Source organism: Mus caroli, unplaced genomic scaffold, assembly GCF_978045245.1.
Source record: "Mus caroli unplaced genomic scaffold, Mus_caroli_1 scaffold_8, whole genome shotgun sequence".
NCBI lineage: Eukaryota > Metazoa > Chordata > Mammalia > Rodentia > Muridae > Mus > Mus caroli.
Window position 1 is genome coordinate 138,844,445 of NW_028227263.1, and position 10,799 is coordinate 138,855,243.

A 10,799-nucleotide genomic window follows, 5' to 3' on the forward strand; every position below is an offset into this window, starting at 1 on the left:
AGATTTATCCTCTCAGAATATGAGATGGAGAGCAATAGAGGGAGCCACCTGGTGTGGGCTTCTGGCCTCCACCTCTATCACTCATGTAAGACAAACTTTTCAATTCAATCTACACACTAACTCACTCAAGCAAGAAGATTGATGCGAAAATAATCAGTTTTAATTAACATCATTTCATAAAAGAGAAAACAAGCAAACCACACACACTAACAAAAGCGCCTGGAGATCTTCCTGAAGAAATACATAGGGATAGAGATGGGCAGGACTCAGGAAGACATCTGAACACAGGGAGGCAGCACCCTTCGAGAGTGTTCCCTGACCCAGGGGTGCTTCAGGACCTGGGCCAGGCTCAGCCGCTCTGAAGGATGGTACCTAAGAAGCTTGGAGATCAAGTCCTGGGCTCCTGCAGGCACTGATGAAGGAAACTTAAAATCCACCTAATGAGCCAGGGGAAGAAGAATAGAATCTAGTTATTCTCATTTCGTAATCTCCCTGTGCTATAAGTCTCCTCATGGCACCCTTTTGGCTATTAGCAGATAATCTTTTGTATACACTCAGTCCCCAAAGGCCCACCCAGGACCCATCACTGTCTGGCTTCCTGGTGAATGTCAAGTGTGCGTGCGCTGGCCATACCTTGCGGATACGTCTATATGTCTCACTGGAGGTGCTGCTCTCAAAGGGTGGCTTCCCCACCAGCAGCTCATAGCAGAGCACGCCAATGCACCACAGATCAACCATCTCATTGTACGGTTTCTGCTCTATCATTTCCGGGGGCAAGTAGTCCAGAGTCCCACACATTGTCTTTCTCCTAGAACAAGACACAGAAGATTGGGCTGTGCGTAGGCTCAGATGAAGGGAAAACACCAAAAAACAAAAACAAAACCGGGCAGTGGTGGCGCACAACTTTAATCCCCGCACTTGGGAGGCAGAGGCAGGCGGATTTCTGAGTTTGAGGCCAGCCTGGTCTACAAAGTGAGTTCCAGGACAGCCAGAGCTACTCAGAGAAACCCTGTCTCGACAAAGCAAAAACAAAAAACAGAAGAAGGGAAATCTTCCCTGTTCAGCTTCCAAGGAAATGGGAGACACAGGGACATCCTGAAGGGTCCACTCCTGTGCATGCCTGAGGCAAGGAGAACTGTTCATAAACACCAACTGTTAATATGGATCAAGATTCAGAGGGGCTATAGGAGGTGAGTCAGGGGGCAAAGCACTTGCAAGGGGAATTCCTGAGGACCTGAGTTCTATCCCCCAGAACCCACATAAAGCCGGGTCCATGACTATTGTCCTAGAACTTCTATAGTGAGATGGGAGGCAGAGGAGAATCATAGAAAGTCTGTAGATCAGCTAGGCAACTATGAAAGAGCAAACAAAAGACCTTGTCTCAAATAAGGTGGAAGGTGAGGGACTATCTTGAAGGTGTCCTCTTACACGCCCACCCTCCTCCCAGACACAACATGGCACATGTGTGCCTACATGCACATATGAGAATAAACACAGGTTTCTTTTTGTTTAACGTTCAAGGAAAGCAGATGCATATAGTAATAGCTCACATCTCTTAATTCTGGCATTTGGGAAGGTTGCAACAGGAAGAGCATTGTGTTTGAAGCTAGAATGAATCCACAACCAGTCAGACAAGGCAGGGCTGGAGAGATGACTCAGTGGTTAAGAGCACTGGCTGCTCTTCTAAAAGACCCTGGACAGATTTTGCAGCATCCATGTGGCTGCTTAAAAACAACTGATGCCCTCTTCTGGCTTCCAAGAGAACAGGCATGAAAAACGGTGCACAAGTCCTAGATGCAGGCAAAACATTCATACATAGAAGATAAAAATTAAAAAAACTAAACCAACTCAGAAAAAGTAAATACTTTAAGGGAAGAAACACTAATCTCATGTTTTAAAACATGGTGCAGCATATCACCTGTAGCATAACATCACAGGATTGCTGTAAGTCTGAGGCCAGCCTGGTGGTCAGAGTCAGTGACTGAGGAAGATTTTTTTTATATTTATTTTTTTTAATTAGGTATTTTCTTCAGTTACATCTCAAATGCTATCCCAAAAGTCCCCCATAACCCCCTACTCCCCTTCCCACCCCCTCCCACTTCTTGGCCCTGGTGTTCCCCTGTACTGGGGTATATAAAGTTTGCAAGACCAAGGGGCCTCTCTTCACAATGATGGCAGACTAGGCCATCTTCTAATACATATGCAGCTAGAGACACGAGCTCTGGGGGTACTGGTTAGTCATATTGTTGTTCCACCTATAGGGTTGCAGACCCCTTCAGCTCTTGGGTACTTTCTCTAGCTCCTCCATTGGGGCCTTGTATTCCATCCTATAGCTGACTGTGAGCATCCACTTCTATGTTTACCAGGCCTCGACATAGTGTCACAAGAGACAGCTATATCAGGGTCCTTTCAGCAAAATCGTGCTGGTGTATGCAATGGTGTCAGCATTTGGAGGCTGATTATGGGGTGGATCCTTGGGTATGGCAATCTCCAGATGGTCCATCCTTTCGTCTGAGGAAGATTTATGATGTACATAATGATGGTGTATGTCTCAAGAGGAACCAAGGAAATGTAGCTCATCGACATGGAGAAATTCCTTCCTGGGATGCTTGCTAATTTTACATGGAATCTTACTGGCAAAGGCACACACTGATAAAGACTAGGAAAGCAAAGCTCTATTTGTGGTGTGTGTGTGTGTGTGTGTGTGTGTACATGCCTACAGACACACACTAACAAAGACAGAGGACGACATTCAGTGTCTTTATTAAGCTCCCCACTGTATTCCTTTAACGCAAGGTCTCTCATTGGACCTAACCCAGTCATTTCTGCCAGTGGCTAGCCAGCGTATAGGATCTGCCTGCCTCCATCACTCAAGGCAGGGGTTAAAGTAATCCATAGCCACAGCCAGGTATTTACAGGTTCTTTTCATTTAAAGTCAGGTTTCCTGATCACAAAGGAACTGTTCTTATCTACAGAGTCCATCACCCCACCCACCTATTCTTTCAATTTGCAAATGCATTTTAAAAGTGTGTATTTGGAAAAGGTGCTTGTTAACCACAAGGCCCAGTTTGTATCTGGGCCTTCCATGTGAGATGAATTCACTTGGGAAATGCCTCACTAGTGTGAGTGTCCCACCCCCATCCCATCCAACCTACCTGAGGGAGGGGGTATGCACAGACCACCCAAAGTCTGAGATCTTCACCTCACCATTGAGGCCCAGCAGGAGATTCTCTGGCTTGATGTCCCTGTGAATCACCTTCTTCTCATGGCAGTAGGTCAGGGCATCTGACAACTCGTGTATTATCTGTGTGAACAAAAGCAGTCTGGTGGGGGGAAGACTTTCTCGGCTTCCATGTGAGGTAGAACAGACATTACGAATTTTATCATTGCCAAGGAATCTCATTTTTTGACAATAATTCTATTGTCTCTTTGTGTGTATATACATAGCAATGCGGAGCATAGAGGACAATCTTTAGAGTGGTGCCTTACTATCGACCTTGTTTTTCAGCAGGGTTTCTCTCTGTAGCTCTTACTACCCTGGAACTCTCTCTGTAGCTCAGGGAGTAAAGGCCTCAGTCACCACCGCTTGCCTCTTTGTTCTTTTTAAAAGAGGGCCTTCACTGTCTGGCCCAGGTCAGCCTTAAACTCATGAGATCTGCCTGTCTTTAAATAGCATGATGGTTATAAACTAGCCAGCCCCCACCCCTCCACTATAGACTTAGCAGAACAGGAGCCAGACACAGAAGCTGTGCTGAGTGTAGCCTCCCCCAGCCTTGAGTAGGCTGGCTCAGACCTTGCTGCCATTGTGAATGAGACCACCTGAGATGGAGCCTTCAGACCCTGTAGCCCCCTGCAGCCACACTGAGTTCCTGAGTGGGAGGCCAGAGCTGTATAGAACATCAAAGAAGTAAAGAGACCAAGACAGATTTCTGCTCAAGGCCCAATGTTTACTAAGAGTCTGTGCTTATAAAGCGGGATGGCCCATCCCCCGCCATGCCAGGCTTCTTGATGCTTTGTTGCTAAGTTGTTAACACTAGTCTGTCAGAGCTATTAGCATTAGGTCGCCAAGTTCACAGGTTGTTGGCTCTCTCAGGAAGACAGGTTCAGCCTCTCAGCTGTAGCTGCTTCTTGGAAAAGAGCAGCAGCAGGTGACAAGAACAATAGAGCTATCTAGGTGGGAAGGTCCACCCCAGGTGGTCTCATTCACAGTGGCAGCAAGGTCTGAGCCAGCCTACTCAAGGCTGGGGGAGGCTACAGCTGAGCCAGTCAGAACATTCCCCCTAAAGGATCAGAGGGAAGGCTACAGGAGTCAGAGATTTTATTGTCCAGCAAAGCCAACTGATGGTGCAGGGATAGAGTTCTAGGGCTTTTCTTAAAGTACCCTACAATTTCAAGGTACCTTTTCTTTTTTCCTTTTATGAGATAAGGTTGCACTATGTAACCTTATGGCCTGAAACTTGATATGTAGACCAAGCTGACCTTGAACTCCTGAGCCTTCTGCTCCAGCCTTCAAAGTTCTGGAATTATAGGCCAGCAACACTATGTCCAGCTAGCTTTCCAATATATGTTTATGGTTTCATTTTCTATCTAATAGAGTTGGACTTTTTATATACTATTTTCATTGCATTTATTTGTTTTTCTGTGCCTAAATATGTGAATAAGTGCATGGAGAGGTACAAGGACAACCTTCTGGGTTTTATCTCTCCTTCGACCATGCGGGTCCCAGGATGCTGGTGTTCAGCCTCAGCAGCAAGCATCCTTACCCAATGAGCTGTTTCTCCAGCCCCAGTTACAATCAAATGCTTGATAAGAACGATACCAGGTGTGGTAGCCAGCACTAGGGAAGCAGAGGCAAGAGGATTTCTGTGAATTTGAGGCCAGCCTGTCTATATTGTTCCAGGTTAGACAAGAAGTGAAAGAACCTATCTCTAAAAAAAAAAAAATCTATTAATAATAATATTCTGTGGCTACATTGGGATCAACCCAAGGCCATAAACACACTAGAGAAGAACTAGACCAACAAGTTACATCTAAGCACACCTAAAAACCAAAACCACACAAACAAATAAACAAACAAACAACCCTCATGGAAACAAAGAGTCCAAAGCTGGGTGGCCTGTCATCCTAGGAGTTACAAGGTTGCAAACTCAAGGTTAACCTGGGCTATACAGGAGTTCCAAGTCATTCTGAGCTGCTTAGAAAAGACTCTGCCCGAGGAAGGAAATACAGCACCGTGAGCCAGGTTTCATCCTGGAGATTTCAGGGAAGCCTGGGCTAGCCTGGGCTATCTAGCAAGATTTCCTGCAACTCAGAACAACAAGATATGAAGGCCAGCAAGATGTCTCAGTAGGTAAGAGAGCTTGCTGTACACGCCTGGTGACCTGAGTTTCAACCCTGGAAGCCACATAAAAGTGAAAGGAGAAAACAGACTCCTCCCCAAGTTGTCTCATGACTTCTATATGTGCCCACTACGGCCTGTATGCTCCCCCACCCCACATCCCACACTAACACACAAAAGAGTAAGTTAAGAAGAGTTGGGAAGGGATATTGGCAGCTACAATCAGTAACTGTCATCACTGCTTGCATCCTTGGTCCCAGAACTCCCCTCACCGTGGCTGTACGCTGCTGGTCCAACTTCTGATTTCTCTGAAGCTCCTTATAGAGCTCACCTCCTGGAGCATACTCCAGAATTAAGTATATCCGAGTGTCATCGTAGAAGTAGTTGTACAGGCGAAGGATGTTCGGGTGTCTGAAGGAGGAAGGAAGGAAGAGTCAAGGCAGGCAAGATGCATAGCAAACAGAGACATTGTTGCCAAGTGTGCTAACCCGAGTACCACTCCCAGAATCTGTATGTGGAAGAGAGGAACTAATTCCTGCAAGTTGTCCTCCACATGTGTCCTGTGACTCACATGTAGCCCATGTGCCACCACTCCCCGTAAAACAAAACAAAATAAAATAAAATTGCTGAGTAGTGCAAGACTTAATCTCAGCACTCCAAAGGCAGGTGCAGGCAAATCTCGAGTTCAAGAGCAGCCTACTAGATCTACAGAGCAAATACCAGGACAGCTATGGCTACACAGAGAAACCCTGTCTCCAAGTAACCAAAACCAAAACTAAAATAAACAAACAAATAAGTAGGTATAAGACAAAACCGATTGCTGTGGACAGAGTTTCACTGTGTAACTCTGGTTGACCTGGAACTCACTGGGAACCATCAGGCTGGCCTCACACCCAGTGATCCACATGCCTCTGCTTCTCAGGGGCTCCGGACAAAGGAATACATTTTTTAAAAAGATGTGCATCACCGGGCGTGGTGGTGCACGCCTTTAATCCCAGCACTCGGGAGGCAGAGGCAGGCAGATTTCTGAGTTCGAGGCCAGCCTGGTCTACAAAGTGAGTTCCAGGACAGTCAAGGCTACACAGAGAAACCCTGTCTCGAAAAACCAAAAAAAAAAAAAAAAAAGATGTGTATCACCTGAGGAGTAACACTGGGGGTTGACCTCTGATCTGCACATGTGTGTACACTTGAAACTGGTGTGTCCAATACCAGGAGAGAATTGTCCTAACCGGAATGAGTTACAGAGAAAAGTCTTCAGGTAGAAAACAAAATGCTTATTTGGGAGTCATGAAGACGGAGTTCAGAGGTCGAGGGCAGCAAGAGGGAACCAGCTCTGAGTTCCACATAGATCAGGCTTACTGTAGGTGTGCCTGGATCTCCACTTCCCTGCAAAGTTGGTGCTCCAATCCCTCCTTCTCTATCTCAGACTTGAAGAGGACCTTCAGGGCCACGATGAAATGATTTTCCTTGAGCCGAGCCAAGTACACACGCCCAAATTTCCCCCTGCCCAGAGGACGCCCGATTTCAAAGTCACTGATGGTGAAATGATTCCTGAATAGATGGAAGAGATGACCTCATATCAGAGACTAGGAAGAGTCAGGGGTCCCCAACCGCTCCCCTTCCTCATTCACTGAGCTCACAACCTCAGCAGTGGTCTTCCATAGGGAAAATAGCATTTTAGATCCATGAGCCAATGCTCCTCTTGCCCTGCTTACTAGTCACCTGAGTCCCACTTTCTTTCTTCTAGAAACTTTGGCAAAGCACTCACCTGGTTGAGGTGCTGGGCTCCATCTGGCCAGTAGCTAAGGAAAGAGAGGAAAAATGGGCCTGGTGATGCTCAATAGCAACCCTGGTCTGTGGGAGGTAGACAAGGAGGCAGGAGTTCAAAGTCACCCTCCACTCCATAGCAACTTTGAGGCCCACTTAGTACACAGGAGAATCACCCTATCAGAGACTGGGGGAGGGTGGGAGGGGAAAGGGTATAGGAGAGGGGAAGGGGCATCAAGAAAGTTGTAGGGGAGGGCATGGAAGGGAAAGGAAAAAGGGAGAAGGAGAAAAAGAAGGACTGCAGGAAAAGGAGAGATGGAGAGTGAACCCAGGAAAGGAGGGGGGGGGAGGAAAGAGAGGGAGGAGAGGGAGTGAGGGAGAGGGAGTGAGGGAGAGGAAGGATGACGCAGAGAGAGAAGGCTGAAGCCTTCACTGCCAATGCACACACACACACATAATGCACCCCTGGCTGCGGACCCCAGTGACTTCTAACTGTCCCCATCCTGCTGCCTCGTCCTCCTGCTTGCAGGGATCTTTCACATATGTGCCACCACTTTGGAGTCGGTCCGGGTTCTCCTACCTCTTACTTGTGTGTGAAGCCCAGCCGGAAGGAGGTGACTCTTCCCTGAACTCTAAAGAGGTGAGGGCAAGTTGAAGTCCTGCTAGTTGCTTAGATCCTGGAAAAAGGTAGGCAGGTAACGCTCTGACTCCAGCCTCCCCAACCGCCCGGAATGTCTCACCCACTCTGGGACACACACACTGGTAATCCACTAGCACAGCCGCACTCAAGAGGTTTCCAGATCGCGCTTTGATAGAGTCTAGTAGATCCCAGCTGATAACCATTGGTTATCTTTCTGAAGTCATAAGCATGCCCAATAGGCGCACCTGAGAAGCCAGGCTGCTTGCCCTATAGGATGATGGGGGCGGGTCCAGAATGTGCCTAAAATCACTAGCAAGGAAAGTACCATTTGCGGAGGTCAGCAGGAGGGGCACTAGGTGTTTGTGTAGGTACAGAGGACCTGCAATCAACCTCGAGGACCCCGTAGTAAGAAACAGCAAATATGTGTCTCCTCTGTCAAATGCGATGAAATTTATGTTTATTAGAATAGGGAATTAAAATCTTTACAAATCCTGCACACACCTTTAATCCCAGCACTCAGGAGGCACGGGCATCTCTGAGTTTGAGACCAGCCTGATCTAAAAGAGCAAGTTCCAGGACAGCCAAAGCTACACAGAGAAATCCTGTCTTGAAAAACAAAGTATTGGGGGCTGAAAATCCAAAACAACCCAAGCAAAGCAAGATACAAAGCAAGATACTGAATTAGGCAGCAAAAACTGACCAGTAGGAGATAGCAACACAGACTTGGGAGCTGACTGCTTCTTGGGACGTTCATCCACAAGTAGATGACAAAAGTCTATTATTGTACTCAGGCTGCTACTGATCAGGCCACAGAACTTGGGAGCTGAAAAGCGACTCCAAGCCAGAATATCACAGAAAAATTTTAAGCCTGAAACCATCAACATCAGCTCCAAGTTACAGTTACATATTCCCACCCATTAGGATTTGCCAGATCCGGCATGACATGCATTGTTCCTGCCTCTGAGACAGGACTAGCAGGCATGGGCCTCCACAAGTGTCAGTAATGCTTGTTTGTTTAACACTGTACTTATTTTTACATTCCTATTTCGAGGAATGTCCTCCTCTTAACGTTAATGACTCCATGATAATCGGAGAGAGCATGAGTCCGGAAGGGGAGGAGAAGGTATAGCTAATGTCTCAGCAAAATGGCAAACTCGTCTGAAGGTGGGGGCAACTGTCTGTCCTGCAGAATGTGTCCCCACCTGCAGGTCTGTTCCCAACCTGTGGTCTGAGAAAAATTAGCCTCTCCCTTCCAAGAGGAGCAAGTGTTCCAAGACCTTCCCAAAGTTCCTGACCTTCTCAGTACCCAGGGAGGTCTTTAGGAATTAAACTTTATTTGACCCCTATTCAAAATGGAAGTTCTACTCAAAAGGCTTCAGTTTGGTTCCTTCTTACAAAACAAATTTTTAAAAAGCCCACCTAATTTGTAAGACTTTTTTGTAAGTATCCTTGTTTGTTTGTCATCCCCTGCCCTCTGCCACCTCCCCACCCCACGGGGTTCCTTTTTTAGCGCTGGGTATTTTGATAATCCTTATGTAGACCAGGCTGGCCTCGAATTCAAAGGGATCTGTCTGCTTCTGGCTCCAGATAGCTGGGATCAAAGGCCTGTGTTTCCACAACACAAGGCCAATCCAAGTATTATAACCCTCCCTATTCAGTAAAGTTTTTGTTTCCACAAAGGCTCACTACTTTCTTTTTTGTTGTTGTTTGTTTGTTTTTGTTTGTTTGTTTTTGGGTGTTTTGTTTTTCAGGACAGGGTTTCTCTGTGTATCCCTGTGTAGTTCTGGAACTCACTCTGTTCAAGCCCAGTCTGGCCTTGAACTCAGAAATCTGCCTGCCTCTGCCTCTCAAGTGCTTGGATTAAAGGTGTGTGCCACCAGTGCCCAGCTGGCTCACTGCTTTTAAAAGAAATTGACTGCCTGGAGCAATAATGCTTTCCTGTTCTTTTCAGACTAGGCAATGTGAGTAAAATTGTAAAGACCAACTCCAGCTAAGGGGAAAAACAAACCACCACCTAAAAAACAAGCAAACACACTTGTTTCCCATTGTATTCCCTTTGCATAGGCTTGAACTCACAGAGACACACTCCTCCCCTCCCCCCTGCACTCCCAATATGAACACACCTCTGCCTCCCAGGTGCTGGGATTAAAGGCATGCCCTACAGCCAGCCAGCTAAGAGATATATTTTAAGAGTAGTCACTGTGCTAAAGACAAAAATCTGTAGCCTTCCAGTTTTAGATTTTATTGCTTTTGATTTTTCTTTTGTTGTTGTTGCTTGTTTGTTTTTGAGATTGTGTCTCACTGTAGCCCAGGTTGGTCTGGAATTCACTATGAAGCTCATGTCTTGTCATGTACCCAATGGACACCCTGGGCTGTGCAAAGTAGACTGGCCTCAAGCAGTACATCTTTGTGGGATAGTTTTACATAATGTGCATTCAAATGCTGATTTTTGTGCAACAACACCTAATTGCTATTGGATGTTGGCATTGTCATAATTGTTGAAGCATCTCCTGTCTCAATGTTGTGTAAAAATTGTTCTCCATCACCTCTGATTGGCTAACTGTGGAGAGCTTTTGAAGTTGCTTCTAGGAAGGTCAACCTGATAAATCTCTAGACACAGTGATAATGGGACTTTGTTTATTTCCTGTTTGATTACTTTGATTATTGTCTGGTTTGTTCATTATTTAAGCTTTGTTTTTTTCCTTAACTATTTTGTTTATGCCTTAGGACTGACCATATACTTTGTGTGTACCTAGAATGGTATAAAAGCAGACTGGAAAAAAATAAACAGGCCTTCAGCTTCAGAACTGGCTGGGGTTACTTTACAGTGTTGTCTAATTGTGTTTTTCTTATCAATCCTTTCTCCCTTCCTGAAGAACCCATTGACTGACTGAGCTGGCTTGGTCAGTTAATAAAGATCTAAATAGCCAATAGCTGGGCAGGAGAGATAAAATAGGATTTTTCCTTCCCAGTGAGGGGGTCCAAGGTGGAGATAGAGATCAAGAAGGGTGTCATGGAGGGAGTCTCCATGAGATGATGGAGCAGGAGGAGCCA

The 10,799-nt window shown here is 46.2% G+C and overlaps 2 protein-coding genes across 2 annotated transcripts in view; both read right to left on the bottom strand.

Moving 5' to 3' along the window:
• The window catches only part of LOC110297661 (ubiquitin carboxyl-terminal hydrolase 29), a 319,430-nt gene that overhangs the window by 53,266 nt on the left and 255,365 nt on the right, over positions 1-10,799 (bottom strand). The window lies entirely within an intron of this gene.
• Positions 259-7,786, bottom strand: LOC147003716 (aurora kinase C-like). The gene is made up of 7 exons (XM_085842371.1): positions 7,686-7,786; positions 7,107-7,140; positions 6,698-6,889; positions 5,611-5,749; positions 3,156-3,304; positions 634-808; positions 259-437 (listed from the first exon to the last, which is right to left on the bottom strand). Exons 2-7 carry the CDS (start codon positions 7,127-7,129, stop codon positions 267-269), a joined length of 849 nt encoding a protein of 282 aa, XP_085698497.1. The 5' UTR covers positions 7,130-7,140; positions 7,686-7,786; the 3' UTR covers positions 259-266.

Bases quoted from the DNA above. Each gene is read 5' to 3' on its own strand.
- LOC147003716 (XM_085842371.1), bottom strand. From the start codon at position 7,129: ATGGAGCCCAGCACCTCAACCAG. The intron at 5,750-6,697 runs GTAAGCCTGATC...TTCCTCCTTCAG, and splicing joins GAGATCCAGGCACACCTACA to ACACCCGAACATCCTTCGCC. The intron at 809-3,155 runs GTAGGTTGGATG...GTCTTGTTCTAG, and splicing joins GTGCATACCCCCTCCCTCAG to GAGAAAGACAATGTGTGGGA.